Genomic DNA, 16,613 nt, shown 5'->3' on the forward strand with positions numbered 1-16,613 from the left:
AACAAAAAGTACTGCTCGGGTAGCTTTCAATTGAATGACTCCTCTAGAAAAAACTAACGACACCACTGGAAAGAACTGCTTAGATTTCATTTATTGGCCACATACTCGGATGATGTCCATAGACTAATAGGAAAGGAAAAGGAAAGGAACTTTTAAATTTAACAGTCTAATCTTCTAGTGATGGAGCACTAATTAGGGAAACTGTCAATTAAAATCAACAAATTAACGCAAAGCAAATCAAATGTTGATTTTCTGAAGTTAAAATTATCCACCAGAGCATCAAATTAAACAGCACCCTGGGAATTCACTGTTACCTGTAAAACCTTGAGATTCCACACAGAGAAAAAGGAAGCACTGTTCTTTAGCTTCCATTTAATTGGCGATTGCACGTCTGATAATAACATGCGTTTTATTTCCAGGCACTGCGATTATCTTTGGAAGCTCTCATGTGTACACATTTGATGGAACGTATTACACATTCCCTGGTTACAAGAAGTCTGACTGCATGTATGTGCTGGCCAGAGATGTACGCGACGACAAGTTTACCATATTGAGCCAGGAAACCGCGATCATTGTGGTGACAGAGGACTCTACAGTGAAGATACACCAGGATGGCAGAGTAGAAACGATTGTCAAGGTTAGGAACTTCTGTGTTGGAAAAATAGCATATTTTCCCACTAGTAATACCGCTTTTTACGAGACTGACATTTCAAAGGAGATGGCGCGGCCCATTCGTAGGGTGCTAGATTTTTTATATATAATTTTTTTTGCCAATGTAAATACACGACAGCGAAGATTGCTACATTTTCATAGGTCTAAAGAGAACAAAAACAAAAAAAAGAAGAAATCTTTTGAATTGAATTTGTAAATTTGGGCCTCCTCGTTAACTGGAACAAAATGAGGGTTCACGCATGGATAGATAGCAGGCGATCTTAATATTCAGGTCGTTAAAGGAAGAGGTATTGTATGAGAGAGCTTGAAAGTTATTTCATGCGGAATACTACCGTACTCTACTACTTTCGAAAGACCATTTCTATTTTACTATCGTGTTTATGAAATAACATTGTCCCGGTACGGGTAGTTTTAAGGAAATACTATTTGCAGTAACGTCGACAGTGAAATCGTATTACCTGAGCGGAAGTTACCTTCACAGTCAACAAGTGAGGTCCACACAGTAGGGCCTGAAAGATGACTGCCACTCGGGGTGTCAGATGGTCAATCACCCAGGCTTATCAACAAGAGTCCTTTTCAGTACACGACTCATATTTTAACGTGTTGGCAAAGTTACTTAATGTTGGTTTCGTACCAAAGATGCATGGTCGTTTATTAGACTCAAATCGGATTGTTTTAGAGCGATTTTCAATTGAGTGTCGTAAAACCAAAACCAAAGTAATTACTTTGGCCATTCAAAAAGGACGGAGACAATCCAGCAAACCAATCAAAACTCGAAATAATTACACGTAGCCGACACAAAGCGCGGGAAAATGTTGGTTTTGGTTTCACTTCTGATTGGTTGAAAAAATGGCGCGAGAACTTTGAACCAATCACTGAGTGAAGTAATTATAAACCAAAGTAATTATCTAATTACTTTCGACACTCAATTGAAAACCGCTCTAGCCCCAACTAGATACATGAAATTAGACTGCAAACATCTCGTGCTCTTTCGTGCCCGTCCCCGATCCCGAAGCGTTTCTTCCCTGACTCATCCAGTGTTATTTCCTTACTTACTGTTATTTTCCAGATCACTTCGTCCGGTCAGAAGATCTCTGATGGCTACCTTACTGAGCTTCCAGTGCAGACGTTAAAGACTTCAGTTCTGCGAGAAGGTTCATTTATTGTACTTCGCCATAACCTTGGCTTGGAAATCGTCTGTGACGTGGAGCATTACCTTTGCACATTCAACATCGCCAAGTGGTATCACGGACGGATGGCAGGTTAGTATTGTCTTCTTTCTTCTTAAAATCTTTTCAGCTTGCAGTAGTTGGTTATCGGCCTTCTCATATCAATATCAAACCATTTGATAGACTAGTAAATGTGCCCGAGTGCACTTTTAGAAAGCGATGCGCCACTGTTTCACCATCTAGTTTAAACTTCTCCTCACTCCTTTGCACAAACAAGAGTGATATTAAAATAGCAATATTTTTTTATGTAAGTTTTTATTGAATAAGAATTTGCGAAACGTTAGGGAAAATACCATCGTTTTCTAAACCAAGAGAAGAGGAATGGGTAGAGTGCTTCGATGGAAAGAGCAGTCGCAGTGAGAAGTAAAAATACAAAAATGGCCGTAGATGGAAACAGATGAGAAGAATTAGCATGGGCTGGCCTATTGGCGTTCAGTATTAACTATAAACTTTGCTCCGTTAGGTCTTCTCGGTACAAACAACAACGAGCGTCACGACGAGTTCATGACTATCTATAACAACCTCACCAAGAACTTCACCACCTTTGTCAACTCTTGGGAAGCAACGCGTGACCCCGAGTGCATAGTTCATCCCACGGATATAGGAAACACGCCCAAATGCAAACCATCGAGCAACATCAAGCGCTGCCGTGCTCTTTTTAAAGAAGAGAACTCTCCTCTATCTCGTTACTTTTCGATCGTCGACCCCAAGCCTTTCCTGAAAGCTTGCGAGCTCGATTACCATGAATGCGACACGGACGTACCCAAAGATATGAGGCATTGTAACACGACAGCTGCATACATTGAACTGGTCAGAATGCGAGGAGAATGGGCCGACTATCTACCGGAGTGTGGTAAGTGAAGCAATTGCATTTTCTGTCATGTTTGTTGCGTGGATAACCTAGCATTCTCATAACCAGCGATGCCAAGCAAATATCCGAGACAATTTTCTTGGGAGTTTAATTTCAAACGAAAGTGCTGCTCTTTAGTTTTGAAAGGTAACAACAATATTTTATTCCCAGTCTTGATTAGAATGAAGTGCGCGGATCACTCAGTTCTTTCATTAGAATCCCGTTTTGTAGCATAATGAACAGCTGGATGAAGGAAAATGCTATAACATAGCTTGGATCGGCATGATTTTTGCGAAATTCGGGATATTTGTGATCTGTGTAGTTTATCGTCTTGTCATTTTTTCCCTTGGTTGTTAAGCATATGTTCACAGTCAACTTTTCAAAGATCAGGCACTTAAACCAAACTTTCCTGTAGGTCGTTGCGGCAGCAAATACATCGGTCAGCGGTGGTTCCAGCAAGCAAACAGGAAAGTTGATGTGGTTGTTTTGGTGCAAGAGACATCAATGTTGCAGCGCTACGCTGAACAGCTACCAATATATCTCAACAACGTTGTCCAAGATCTGGATCCAAGCAAGTACTCTTTCAAGTTTGGCGTGATGGCTTATGGTGGACGGTTGTCACACGAACACCCGCATGCCATAACACTTGACGGTCAGCTGATGAATGATTTGCCTAGTGTTGAGCGTGCTTTTGAGCATTTGAAGTTTGCTGGAGTGGAATCTCAGAACGATTCTAGTGACGCCTTGGAAGCAATAGCAAAGGCGGCATACATTTATCCGTTCAGACCTGGTAAGTTAAAACATGAGCAAGTTATCGTTTACAGGGATGTTCTCAGTTGACTGAAATGGAAGTTTCTCGACTCTTTTGGGTTCGTCTCACTACGCCAAATGGTTGGCTGAACATTTTTGCGTGTCACACTCTTGGCCAGCATGCGCACGCTTTCCCACCATTCGTGCCTTCTATATGTTATTACTTTGAGCTGTGATTGGTCGATGAATATATCTACTCCCGTTTGCTTTCGACAACGTGCCCCCTTCCTCTCCCTCCCCCTCCCCCCCCCACCAAAAAAAAAAAAAAGAAAAGAAAAGAAAAGAAAGCTTTGAGCTTGACATATCACTTCTGAAATTCAGATATAAACGTATGCGCTGATAATAATGCTATTTTCACAGCTGCGACCAAACTCTTCCTCCTGCTGACCGGCGCGGAAAGCGGAGTATATGACCAAATATCTGTAGACAACACAGGTAAACTATTGGAGACCAAAGACATCACACTGAACGTTATTGGCAAGTACAGAAAACTCCGAGGTGAGATAGTTGGACAAGACTACAGAGGCAAAGTGTTCTACCGAAAAAAACCTGAAGTTGGTACCGGCCTTGCTGCTTTACCGGATGGCGATCATATGAAACTTATGAAAGAGACGCAGGGATCCGTATTCGGACTTTCATTCTTGGGATCACATAATAAAGACAAATTTGGAGCTTTACAACAAGCCAGTGTGAGCACGTGGCGAGAGCAAATTAAGCGAGATCAGTTCGTCTGTAAGGAATGCTTCTGCGCTCGCGGTGACGTAGGCCAAGGAAAGACCATCTGCAAGGTCAACTCCTTCCATCAGAAATGCTGAGGACACATGGGATGGTAAGAAGCCCTACCCCCTACCCCCTCCTCCCTCAAAAAATATTGATGGAATGAAGTTTCGTCGCACCTCAATAATTTCACTTCACTTACAGCGAATGCAGAACAACAATTTTAGCCTTACCTTTTAACACAATTCTAATAGGCTTTCGTTAACTCCGTCCAAGCTATGGAATAAATCACATAAAAATATAGCTCATTTAATTCAATTGTCGATGTCCAATTCTTTGTTTTGCCTTTCTGCACTTGGCGAACGTGTCGAATCTCGCTCCCGCACTAAGAAGTTAAACGCAAACAAATTTTGTAATTTTTTTAGCGTTGCAGTGTTTACGATATAGTATTTCTGACAATAAAGCGAAGCGTAATAGACAAAAATAGTTATATTGCCGGCGGACAGGAGGATTGGTGCCGTGCCAGAGGGATTATGGGTATGAGTGTCACAACATATATAGTAGGCCGTTACGATTTGAAAACATTTCTAGGTCAGCAACAATTTAAGTTTGCTTTATAAGTGTGTATTCTTACTTTCCATGATTCGTTAGCGAAACTCCGCCCCCAGAGTTGGCGGTACCGTAGTTCTCTTTTTTTCCACGAAGTGATTTTGGGTTTTTGCAACCGGCGGTGTCGCACTACTTTACTGTGAATTGGTTTGTCTCTGGAGACACATGTCTGTATTACGAGGAATCGTGAGCAGTATTTTCTTTATCAGTATTCCTACAATAAACCGGCGTGTGAGGTCTTTGCTGACCTACAGGCCCCTGTATCTACCCTACTGTATGCGTCTCATTGGTAGTGAAGGGAAAATTTGCTGCTTAAAGGGGCTAGGTCACGCAATTTTAGGCAATTTCAGCGCTGATCGAATGGTCATACAATTAACTAAAATATCAAAATAACTGTTCAAAACTATAGAAGAACTCTAAGAAAACACAGGGAGGCCAAGAAGGGACATGGATGGACAAAACTGGAGAGGATTGAAATGGATTGAATTTGAGTAAATTTGAAAAACGTCGGCCCACCTTTTTTCAAATTTATATCAGTCTATATCAAAATGTCATTTACACAGCTGGAAAATCATTCTCAGTTGTTATGTGGCCGTGATTTTGCAAATGAAAGACTCTTGCTCTGCCAATTTGACGTTTAGAGCTCATAATTAACAACATTAAACGAATATACCTAAAATAGCCTGACCTAGCCCCTTTAAGTAAAAGGCGTTTGAGGTTACACGAATTGCTCTTAACACTAACATTCATTTTTGTGTTTTCTTGCTTCAGACCATTCCTGAAAAGGCCAGTACAGTAAACGCCCACTTCCGCCCACTGAAGTGTACAAAGAAAGTTTTACCTTTTTTATGAAAATAAAATTTGTCCACGCCATCGTCAAGTATTTGAACCAGATAATTTATAACAAAATTTCAATTATTTTATTAGAAATGTAACTTCTTTTTTTAAAAGAACCATATGTATAGTGAAAAGCCATGATTTCATTCCATAACAAAATATCCATTCGGGCTTTTGGGCAAGGTATGTGCTGGCTAGTAATAGAAGAGAAGATATCAAGCAACACAGCATTGAACACCACGGATTTAAATGCCTTCAAAAACAATCATTTTCCAGCAATATATGAGAAATTCCAAAACAGAGAGGACAAGTAATTCCTTTGATTCATTGGTGTCGTTTTAACTTGGTTAAATATTGCGTTTTGTTTGCATCCTCGCAATTCACGTTCGTTAATGAAGACGACAGACGAAAGCAACCTGTTGTGTCTGTATTCTGATGACAAGAATGTAACAGCGTAGTTTAGTCATACCATTGTTTAATTATTTTATAATGGGGGTTTAAAATAAAGAAGGTTGAAAGTTTAACGCAGGCTTCTTTTTGTAAGATGACATGCTAAGTGGATCACGAGTACAACCTCTAATTTTTTCCGTACTGCGCATGCACTGTGCCTTTGGAGGTAGCAATTGTCCAAGTTCGGGTAGAGTGGTTTTCAATTGAGTGTCGAAAGTAATTAGATAATTACTTTGGTTTATGATTACTTCACTCAGTGATTGGTTCAAAGTTCTCGCGCCACTTTTTCAACCAATCAGAAGTGAAACCAAAACCAATCGTGGCTCGCGCGTGCAAGATTTCCCGCGCTTTGTGTCGGCTACGTTTAATTACTTCGAGTTTTGATTGGTGAACTGGATTGTCTCCGTCTTTTTTGATTGGCCAAAGTAATTGCTTTGGTTTTGGTTTATTGAAAACGATAACGTTTTAGTCTTTGAACTCGTTCTTGCACTTTGATTTAATTAAACGTTAATAAGCCAAAGGTGGCGAAAACACAGGAGATGCGAAAAACTGCGATATATGAAGACCGTATCCGTGTTGCCTGTCATTTTTGTGTCTGCCTGCGCTCGCACAGAATGCACAGCTGACACCGTTACCTTACAAAGACAGTTCCTGCGTAAGGCGATTGAAATCGGATTGCGACTAAAGAGGGCCGATTCAGTACCGAATTATGGCCGAGCGGAGGTGTTGTACAATGTTCAGTGCGCTCAGGCAATTCACAAGTGGAAATCTTGGGTTACCAAACCGAACATTTCTGCTAAGATAAAGAAATTCCTCAACCTGAATGCGCGTAAGCGAAAGCGAGAGCATTGTTTTGTTAAAAGTGGTGAATCGATCTCTTTATTCATCAACCGGGCCGAAAATTTACCACTGATCTAACACAAAAAAGGCTCTTACCACAAAAACATAGGAATCGCTCTTCATTCTGAGATTAAATGAACGGCATGAAAATCGATGCCATTAATTCACAAATCAAAACTTTGTTAACTCCCTTTCTGTTCACTTTTCCATCATAACAAATTTGACTTAAATGGTTCCCTTTTTTCACCAATTAATCCGGGTAAAATATCCATTAAACTAACTTGAAACCTGGATCATTTTAAACCCAACCCCTTATACTTAAATTATAACCTTTCTCAGCAACGAACGCATGCATCAGGACAATTAGTTGTAAATATTAAGAAAACAAGAATCACAAATGTATTTCATCTGATGTTGAGTGGGATTAGACCGTGAGATTCCTCATTCTCTGCACTTATGGGTTCTTTGTTCTTTTCAAAGTTTTTCAGTCTAACTTGACATTAGCCGACAGCCCTCAGTTAGACTTGTCCTCATGATTCTTGTTATTCTGGGTCCAGCCAAAGTAATGCGCGTGCGTAGAAGAGACAGCTGTGCCGCGGGCGCACAACTCCCATCTTACATACTGAGTCTAAGTCACGAATTTTCAAAGACTAAAGGCGCTTTCCTTTTGTCAAAACTGGCAGGCCAGACCCATCAGTTTGCAAAGAAAATGCAACAATTTGACGGGAACAATTGGGTTTTCCTGAGGAGTATATATAATCCTTGGAAGTGTGTTAATATAAATGTGTTGTAGAGTTAGTCCCTCCAAATGCTCGCTCTGTCCAGTCAATTATGGAAAGCGCCCTAAGGTACGTCTTTTATGACTAGTATTCAAGTAACGTATAAACTCTTGTTCTTAGTCCATCGTAGCTTGATTAAGAAAATAACACAAACAGCGGTGATAAACATTGTATTCCAACGCATTTTTATAAAACTTGACGTTTCGTATGCTAGTCAACACATTTTCAAAAGTGACCGTTACAATTTTTAAAAACTATATATGTATATCGTAAACAATAGGGGTCTGGAACCTAGACTGAGAAAAATGATCTGCAGCAGTACGTGTCTAGACATAATGAAAAGTAATAGCTAAAAGAGCAATAACTTCTCACTACTAATATTGACATTAAGGGAAAATGGAATCACTTTGACATTTTAGCGTCCGGAAAAACTGACTTTCACTGCAAAGTTAAAGAGACTTTGTTCATTCAAGAGCTAAAGCCTTCCCTTAATGTCAATATTAGTAGTGAGAAGTTATTGCTGTTTTAGCTATTACTTTTCATTATGTCTAGACACGTACTGCTGCAGATCATTTTTCTCAGTCTAGGTTCCAGACCCCTATTGTTTACGATATATATATATAGTTTTTAAAAATTGTAACGGTCACTTTTGAAAATGTGTGTTGACCAGCATACGAAACGTCAAGTTTTATAAAAATGCGTTGGAATACAATGTTTATCACCGCTGTTTGTGTTATTTTCGTATTCAAGTAAGTTTCGCATCGAACCAAATGACTATTGTCATTCCCAAGGATAACAAATTGGTTACTTAGTAAATAAAGCCTATTATTTACTAAAAAGGTCTGGTTCCGGGTAAGAGAAGGGGCCCTGATAATCTCTTGTTTTTTGAAGGCTTGGGCCTCCTCCTCCTACCAAAACGTGACAATGGAGTACTAAGGGCAAAATGGGTCAAATATAATTTGTACCCAAAGAAATAATTATGAAAAAAAGAGGCTCTCTAAATCTAAAAGAGGTGGTCACATGGTCACATTTATTCACCAGTTGAGGTGGTTTCGTTTATCAGCCGAAGTGTCAGCGCTATTGAGAGCATACTGAACTTTATTTTTTATTCCCGTTCGACTCGCTGTATTTGTATACACGATATCGGTGAAAATAGTCATGATGCTTTGCTCATTCCATTAATTGGATGTCCTGGAAAAAGTGCGAACATTTATGCACCAGTCATTTGAAACCACCGGACCCCCTCCCCCTTGGGCCCAAGCGGGGGAAATGCGGGGACGTTCACTTTACACTTCATGCTCAGAGGTAAGTTGTGAAATTGTTGAGGGTCTCCATTAAATGTGTCCATATCATTAAGATGTCGTCTATGTAGTGCCACCATATTTGAGGTTTGTGAGGAGCGTGTGTTTAAGCGTGTGTTACTTTGACTCTTAAGTTTTGGATTTCACGGTACGCCATTACTCACGTTAAAAACTGACCGCCCGGACTCAGAGGGTTGGATCTAGGGAAAAGTGACGTCATTCACTCAATCAATTCCAGCGTGAAAACGCGGTGCATTGTGTATGCAAAATCTGAGAGCCCGAAACTCTCGTACTGCATATTAATTCAGTCGCGTACAAACGCATTGCATTCGTTAACTAGCGAGTCTTTGACGTCATTTTCTCCTCGATCTAGCTCTCTCAATATTTTTAAGTTAGTAATGGCGCACGATTGAATAGGAAAATTCCACTTAAAATAAACAGGTGCCTTTTTTGAATTAAGTCTTAAAACTTGGGTCACTTAGGGATGGGAAGTTCCTTTGGGATGATCCGAAAAAGGATCACTGATCCAAGATCACTTGGATCACGGTGCATCAAAGAAACCGATAAATCCACTCTGGGAAAGGAATTTTCGGTTCATGAAACGACGAAGAGAACACAAAAAGTGACGATGACCATGGGTTGTAGATGACGTAGCATGTCCATGACATGTGGATGACGTATATATGAATATTTATATATATATATCTTTTTTTCCTCTCTTTCTCTGTTTTTAACCTAATTATGATCAATGTGACTATCTAATTTATCATAAGATTTTTACAGTAGCTCTGCCATTTTTTCCTCAAAAAATTAAAATTCTGTTCTATTTATTTATTTATCTGAGGGAGCCCATTCTCTATAAGCCTGCTGGCTTCTTTTGGGCTTCCTCGCCATGAGATTGTAAACAGTAAGCCTTTTTTTTTTTTTTTTTTTTCATTTTCTTCTCTCTCTTGTACCACTTATGGCGAATAAATAAATGAATGAAATGAAATGAAAATGAACATGTGGCCACTGAAGTATGCCGTTCTACTTTCTATTTACAGAAAAACTAGCCAATGATAACAAACTTTACAATTTGTGAATACGAGGAAAACAAACGGGCGCCTTTATAACGTGGTCTGCCCTGCAGGGGGTATCCACGCAAAGAGTATGTGAAGATCGCAAGAGGACAAAATAAAATCTTCATAGATAAAACAAAAAGTCACACATCAGAGTTTAAAGGTCAAACTGGGTTAATATTTCCCAGCATATTTGAATGATAAGTCAGTTTTCTAAAATAATTCTGAAATGAATTTTTAAATCAAAGGTCATTACGTCATCTTCCCTTTCGAGAGATGTGAAATTTATATTTGGATCAAATTACAGCTCTTTTTAATTTTACAGCAGAAAAATGGCTTTTTTGGTGAAATCCATTAAGTGCTCAAAATCACGGAAAATCCCACAGAACAACCAGAGATACCATTTCAAAATGAAAACTTGACAAGTGTGCTTTGTTTATCACTTCTCATTCTCAACCCTCAAAGTGTGTAGGTTTCCGCTCGTACAATGGTTGTTCGTAAAAGAAAAATTAAATTAAGACAATATCCACTCACGCATCCCATAAAGAAATTAAACCAAACCTTAAACTAAACTTAAATTAAACTTCATGTTTAACCAGGACTTAAAGCTCTTTTTGATTTCTTCCCGTTCAAAATGATCGCTTTGTAAGAATATTTTGGATCAGCGCGCCAAACTGGCGCTGTATGCAAATAACGGAATTGTTTTGCCGATATTTGCATGAAATGTGCATCCGACCTGATAGACGTGTCGTGGGCTCTTGTCACACGTAAGGATTAGTTTACGCGGCCACACACTCGGTACAAATCTTGGATTGAGCGCTCGAACGTGTGTTAAAAGTCATCAGTTATTTGGTTGAACAAAGTTTTCTACTAGCGAAGTATTCTGACAGTCCAAAAGTTTTCAAGTTCGTCGACAGGAGGCGGACACAACGATTGGAAGTGAAATCGACAATAATATTATTATGGAAGAAGCCAGCGAAGCAACAGACCTCGAGAACGGTATTAACCCGATGCAGTCTCCTGGAAGAAATATCTTGAGTTCAATCAAGACTTTCCTTTGGTCTCCATCGAGGGATAGCGAGGGGAATCGCACAGCAAAACGAAAAAGATCCGACTCGGAGAGCGAAGATGAAGAAGATGCTATAATCACTTCGAATCTGCTGAAGAAACGAAAATTTACAACCGAGACGGCAGTTGTAAATGATGTTACCACGAGATCATTTCCCGATGGGGAACAATCAAAGCGCAAATCTATTTTAGGAACGTTATTTTCGCCTGTATTTACATTGTTTGGAAAGAATGGACACATTCAAACAGTTGGAAAAGAAGGGCAAATCGTTTCGACTGGTGGGTCTCGAATCGGCAATGGCGGCGTAAACGAAGACAAGGTACTGTGGCAACATGGTTCCTCGACTGTGAATAGGCGCATTACTGCTGCAAAGAATGGGGATGTAAATGGAAATGTTGAGGATGATGTTTCTCAATCTTCAGATACTGAGTGGGAGGCTTATGATCCGTTTTATTTTATCCGCAATCTTCCACCACCGGAAGAAGGTGAAGACGCGAAAAGCCGCGGTCCCGTTTTACCCTTACGGACTCGTAGTACTCCAGAATTTTGTCTTGTTCTGGATCTCGACGAGACTCTTGTTCATTGTAGCCTTAACAAACTAGAAGACGCAAATTTATCCTTTCCTGTACACTATCAAGACATTTGCTATCAAGTATTCGTGAGAACAAGACCCCATTTGAAGTGTTTTCTCGAGAGAGTCGCCAGTATGTTTGAAGTCATCCTTTTTACAGCCTCAAAGAAAGTTTATGCTGACAAACTGTTAAACATCTTGGATCCAGGACGAAAGTACTTTCGACATCGTCTCTTTCGGGAACACTGTGTTTGTGTTCAGGGAAACTACATCAAAGATTTGAACATACTTGGACGGGATTTGGCCAAAACCATGATTGTTGACAATTCTCCTCAAGCCTTTGCGTACCAAATTTGCAATGGCATTCCAATTGAAAGCTGGTTTATTGATCGGGCCGATACAGAGCTCTTGGAATTACTTCCCTTCCTGGAAATGATCGCAAATCGTAAAGATGATGTCAGGCCTCATATCAGGGACAGGTTTCGGATGCATGAGTTGGCGGGTTTGGATAGAAGGAATGGATTCTCGCAGTGAAAAACTCACCGCGTTGGTAAGATGGCTTGTGGAATAGTTTTAAACGAGACTTTGTTTTTATTTGTTGAAGACTTCGTTCATGACTATTTAACTTTTTCATCACGAAAATTCGTGATTGGAAGATATTTGACGCTATCAAAATATGCTACAGATATTGTCTGCACTGTCTGATACCGCATTCATTTGATGCGCGTTTTCTTATAAACTGTTTCGCCTTGTTAACAAAGAGGGTATATTCCTAAAGTGTATTCGATGAATTTATCGTCGTCAAAACCTATGTTAACTGTTGTTGTGTTAGCGTGAGAAATAATTTTTTTTGTTAGAACCAAAATCTCACCATAGCTGTATGTATACAAAGTTAGATACAAAACACAACTACCTTTTTGCTTGTTTTATGTTTATAGCAATAATTTTAGACATGCGAATGACGAAATCTTGGATTAAATATTTTTCAAGAAAATCATAGTACTTTGCAGAAAAAAAATGTTTGTTTTGAGCGGAGTCAACTATTTGTTAATAGATTTGATTTTCTGTATATTTTCGAAACTTTTATGAACACTGATATTAGGTAGACGAGGGTATACTATAATTATATTTTAAACAATACTTTGTGATTTTTAGTTAGAGATTGACTTTAAAATAATGATCTGTTTACAGTATCCTCCTCAAAAAAAGAAGGTTAAAACATGGTTGTTTTATCTTGCAAAATAGGACTCCAGCACATTATAAATTATTTTTAATCTAGGAAATTAAATCCTAACTGGGGCTCGGATTTTTCCGAGTTCCCAGTTGAACATGCATAATAACTTTCATGTATTTCTCACATTAAAATATATGCGGAAAATGCAATGTAGTTTATTGATAAAATTGTCTTTTGTACAGGTTTCTGGTTTATCTTTCAAGTCACTGTTGACACCAAGTTGTCAAAAATACTTAAGACAAAACTTGACTGCCAAATACAAAACAACAATTTCATATAGCAACATGTTGAGGTTAAGTATTTTAATCCTTGCTTCACATGATGAATGTTAAAGTAGTTTTACCGATAAATAAGTGTGTGATTAATTTTAACTTCTTTGTCACTGGTATGTGAGAAATTTGACCTTTCAGATTGCCTTTCTCTAAACAAGAGAATGTTTAATCAATTAATATGCTCTTGTATATTTTAATAATTTTATTATTCATGTAAATGTGAGTATGATGTGGTTTTACTTTGGAAAAATTTTAACATTGTTTGCAGTATTTCATCACTTCGTTGTGGATTTATATCATAGTTGCAGTTTAGTAATATTATTGTAAACAATAGGTAAACAATCATTTAAGTTAGAATTGGTCTTACCACAAAGGACCATATGTTATCATTTTTACTATTTATGACAGCTAGGTTTTACTGGCAACTTTAATAAAGCAGAGCCTTAAACCCTGGCCCTAAGACAGTTTTTTTGAATGATCTTAAAACACTGCATCCACATTGTACCTTAACAGCTCACAGTGCAGTATACAATCTTCCCTTTCTTTCATGAAAAAATGTTGGGGTAAAGATAAGTTAATGATTTATTACAGCATATTACAGACATTGCAAAAATTTGCATGCTACACAACTAAGTATAAGCAAATTTAGAGAATGTGTGTTGGAAAAATTCTTAATTGACGGTTTGGACAGAGTATGTTATATCTTTCGAAATTTGGGCATGCTTTGTTTTTTATAGTACAACTTATGCAACATGTAGGACATTTTGTACAGTTATTTTGTCTTCAGGAGTTTTGAATGAAAATAGACAGCCTTGTAGATTCTTAAATGTAAACAATGTAACATTTTGCACACAATAAATTCATTTCTTAACGCAAATTAAATGTCTCCTTATCTGACTGTAGAGTGACGAAGTTTGGGGTGTAACATTATTATTACTATTAAGGAGCTGAAGCAAATGATGTTTTAGAGCCATGGATGGCAACTGGAAGTTAGCTGCTTTCCTTTTCAACTTTTCTTGACACTACCGCATTTTATTTTGCTAAGTATATTTTCACTACTGGAGATGATTAGTTCAAAAATTTGGGAGAGTCCGCTGTCCTGGTAACTGAAATGTTCACTTCCAGTGTCTGTCCGTGCCTCAAAAATGTTGCATGCCCTATTATACATTGATCAACATCCCTTGCCCCCCTCTACCCTACAGTTCATGGCTCCATGATTTTCGCCCACCTGAAAATGTTCTAAAATCTGCCATTCCATCTTCTAGAATTGCAATGTTATCGAAAGGAAAGGAAGGAATAATGTTTAGTGCCATATATGCTATTATGGTTGTATTTTTGTTTGCTGTTATGTCCGGCAGGTACAAGTCAGAGGTCACAGGTCATTGTTTTACCAATACATAAAGTATCCTAAACATTCATAAAAGCTAACCTTAGGTCTAATTAGGCCTAATTAATACTTTCTGTATTGGTAAAACAATGACCTGTGACCTGTGTTTTGTACCTGCCGTGTTATGTCGGCACTTCATTCTTTATGTGGGAATGTTTATCAATTTCAATGCATTTCACTTTGCTGTATCTAGTCTACTCTCTGTTACACTCACTGACCATCAGAGGGTAACTTGTGTAAGCAATGCGATGTCCTACTGTTGATTCTCCTTGGGCATTGTCCCTTCCTGTGTAAATAAATAAATCAATCAATCAATAAACAAATCAATTATTACAAAATGACAAGAGTGCAGATTTCTGGATATGGGTCCCCTGGGAAATTTTAAATTTCAGGGTCCTGCATTTTGAGATAATTCTTAGCTATTTTAAGTATATCGATGTTACTACAAATCTTACGGCTTTTTATTTACTGTCATTTATCCGAAATTACTACAGATTGACAGTTTCCCAAATTTTGAAATAAAAAAATGGGGAGAATTTCATAAAAATTAGGAGAGCAATGGGAAAGACTTAAGAACGGTGCCTACTAATAATTATTCAAAGGTATTTTTGTGAATATGAATATGCAGGAAAAGCAGACCTTAACAAATGTTATTGAAATCCAAAAAGAAAATTGGGGATAACCACGCATTTTTCGAAGATAAGTAATCAACAATAATTGTAAAAAGCTTTATAATACCAAGCGATGTTGGCATTCGTTTCCAAATTGATGCTTAATTATATCTGAAAAATGCATGGTTACCCCCAAATTTCTTTTTGGATACCAAGAGCACTGCTAAGTTCTGCTTTTTTTCGCACACTTATGAACCATGCAAAAATATCCCTGTATTAATAAGCACCACCCATAGGAAATCCGAGTGTCTCAAGATGCATAGAACGTATGCGCAATAACAATAGTAGGCACCTTCCTTAATAATATTGATAAAAGGAGGAATTAAGACCAACCCCAGGTCAAAGTAAGGCTGGCATCTTTGTGACCAGAGTATAACTTACCAGTGACTTGTTTCATAGGACCTGTACCTGTTAGTCCCTAAATGAAGGACCGTCACATCATGCCCTCCTACCTGCTCGTCCAGGTAGTATACAACACCTGTGCTTGTACAGAATAGAGCAATGGGTTTTTTTTAACCTGTGCTTGTACAGCCAATCAGGTTGGAAAAGAACTTTGCAGTTGAGCTGACCCCATGTTACTTTCTGCACAACGGACAGGTTTTCCCCAGGGAGACTGGTAAATTTAGGTGAGTGGCTCAATTGTTCAGCGGTATATCCATTTCAGACGTGTGTGCGCAGAAGAATCCAAGATGGCGGAAGAAATTTGACAGTTCTTCGGGATTTGAGGGATCAAAGACATGGAATACGGATAAAAATCCGCTCTCACTGATTGCTCAGTCCTGACTTTAAGGAAGATGAATTTCAGTGAAGAGGAACTTCAAAGATTATTACTTCATTGTGAACAGGTTAGTGTTTGTAAATGTTTACACTCAGTGGTCTTTAATCGTCTTAACGAATTTTCCGCAGGACGATATTTTTTGGAAGCAGACACGAACAGCATGGATTCTAGAATACCTGCGCATTTCTTAAAATTCATCCTAAAACGTATTTAGCGTATGTTGTTTTTGGCTCGTCCTGGAAAGGACACAGGAAAACGAAAGTGGCCGCGATCAGGTATTCTGCTTTTCCTTTCAAGGAATGCTTATGATGGAAGCAAAAACCGATTTTTCATTCTTGAGTCTTTTTTAAAATTTGGAGGGCTTCAAAGGTACCGACATGACTACACTGAATTGTGTGAAATTGGATAGGTGTGGTTAACAGATTTTACTCTGTCTAACGCCAAACGATTTTACTCATTAATGTTGGGGGCATCCTAGG

At 38.6% G+C, this 16,613-nt stretch overlaps 3 protein-coding genes across 5 annotated transcripts in view; all 3 read left to right on the top strand.

The window, feature by feature from the left end:
* The window catches only part of LOC138023515 (uncharacterized), a 43,919-nt gene extending 37,671 nt beyond the window's left edge, over positions 1–6,248 (top strand). For both annotated transcript variants that reach the window (XM_068870518.1, XM_068870517.1), the window contains exons 17-22: positions 420–637; positions 1,742–1,934; positions 2,365–2,754; positions 3,167–3,541; positions 3,922–4,390; positions 5,659–6,248. In XM_068870518.1, the coding sequence (XP_068726619.1) occupies positions 420–637; positions 1,742–1,934; positions 2,365–2,754; positions 3,167–3,541; positions 3,922–4,376 (1,631 nt within the window). In that variant the 3' untranslated portion in view covers positions 4,377–4,390; positions 5,659–6,248. The remainder of the gene's footprint in view (positions 1–419; positions 638–1,741; positions 1,935–2,364; positions 2,755–3,166; positions 3,542–3,921; positions 4,391–5,658) is intronic.
* Positions 6,249–10,583: 4,335 nt separating this feature from the next.
* Positions 10,584–14,175, top strand: LOC138023518 (CTD small phosphatase-like protein 3). The gene has a single exon (XM_068870519.1). The coding sequence runs from the start codon at positions 11,115–11,117 to the stop codon at positions 12,324–12,326; it is 1,212 nt and encodes a 403-aa protein (XP_068726620.1). The 5' UTR covers positions 10,584–11,114; the 3' UTR covers positions 12,327–14,175.
* Positions 14,176–16,022: 1,847 nt separating this feature from the next.
* LOC138023519 (importin-13-like) overlaps positions 16,023–16,613 on the top strand; it is a 29,652-nt gene continuing 29,061 nt past the window's right edge. The window contains exon 1 of one of the 2 annotated variants that reach the window (XM_068870520.1): positions 16,023–16,201. In XM_068870520.1, the coding sequence (XP_068726621.1) occupies positions 16,151–16,201 (51 nt within the window). In that variant the 5' untranslated portion in view covers positions 16,023–16,150. The remainder of the gene's footprint in view (positions 16,202–16,613) is intronic. The other variant, XR_011126705.1, reaches the window with a different exon arrangement.

Source organism: Montipora capricornis, chromosome 11, assembly GCF_036669925.1.
Source record: "Montipora capricornis isolate CH-2021 chromosome 11, ASM3666992v2, whole genome shotgun sequence".
NCBI classification, from domain to species: Eukaryota; Metazoa; Cnidaria; class Anthozoa; order Scleractinia; family Acroporidae; genus Montipora; species Montipora capricornis.

Excerpts from the sequence above, each read along its gene's own strand:
- LOC138023518 (XM_068870519.1), top strand. The coding sequence starts at position 11,115 with ATGGAAGAAGCCAGCGAAGCAACAGACCTCGAGAACGGTATTAACCCG.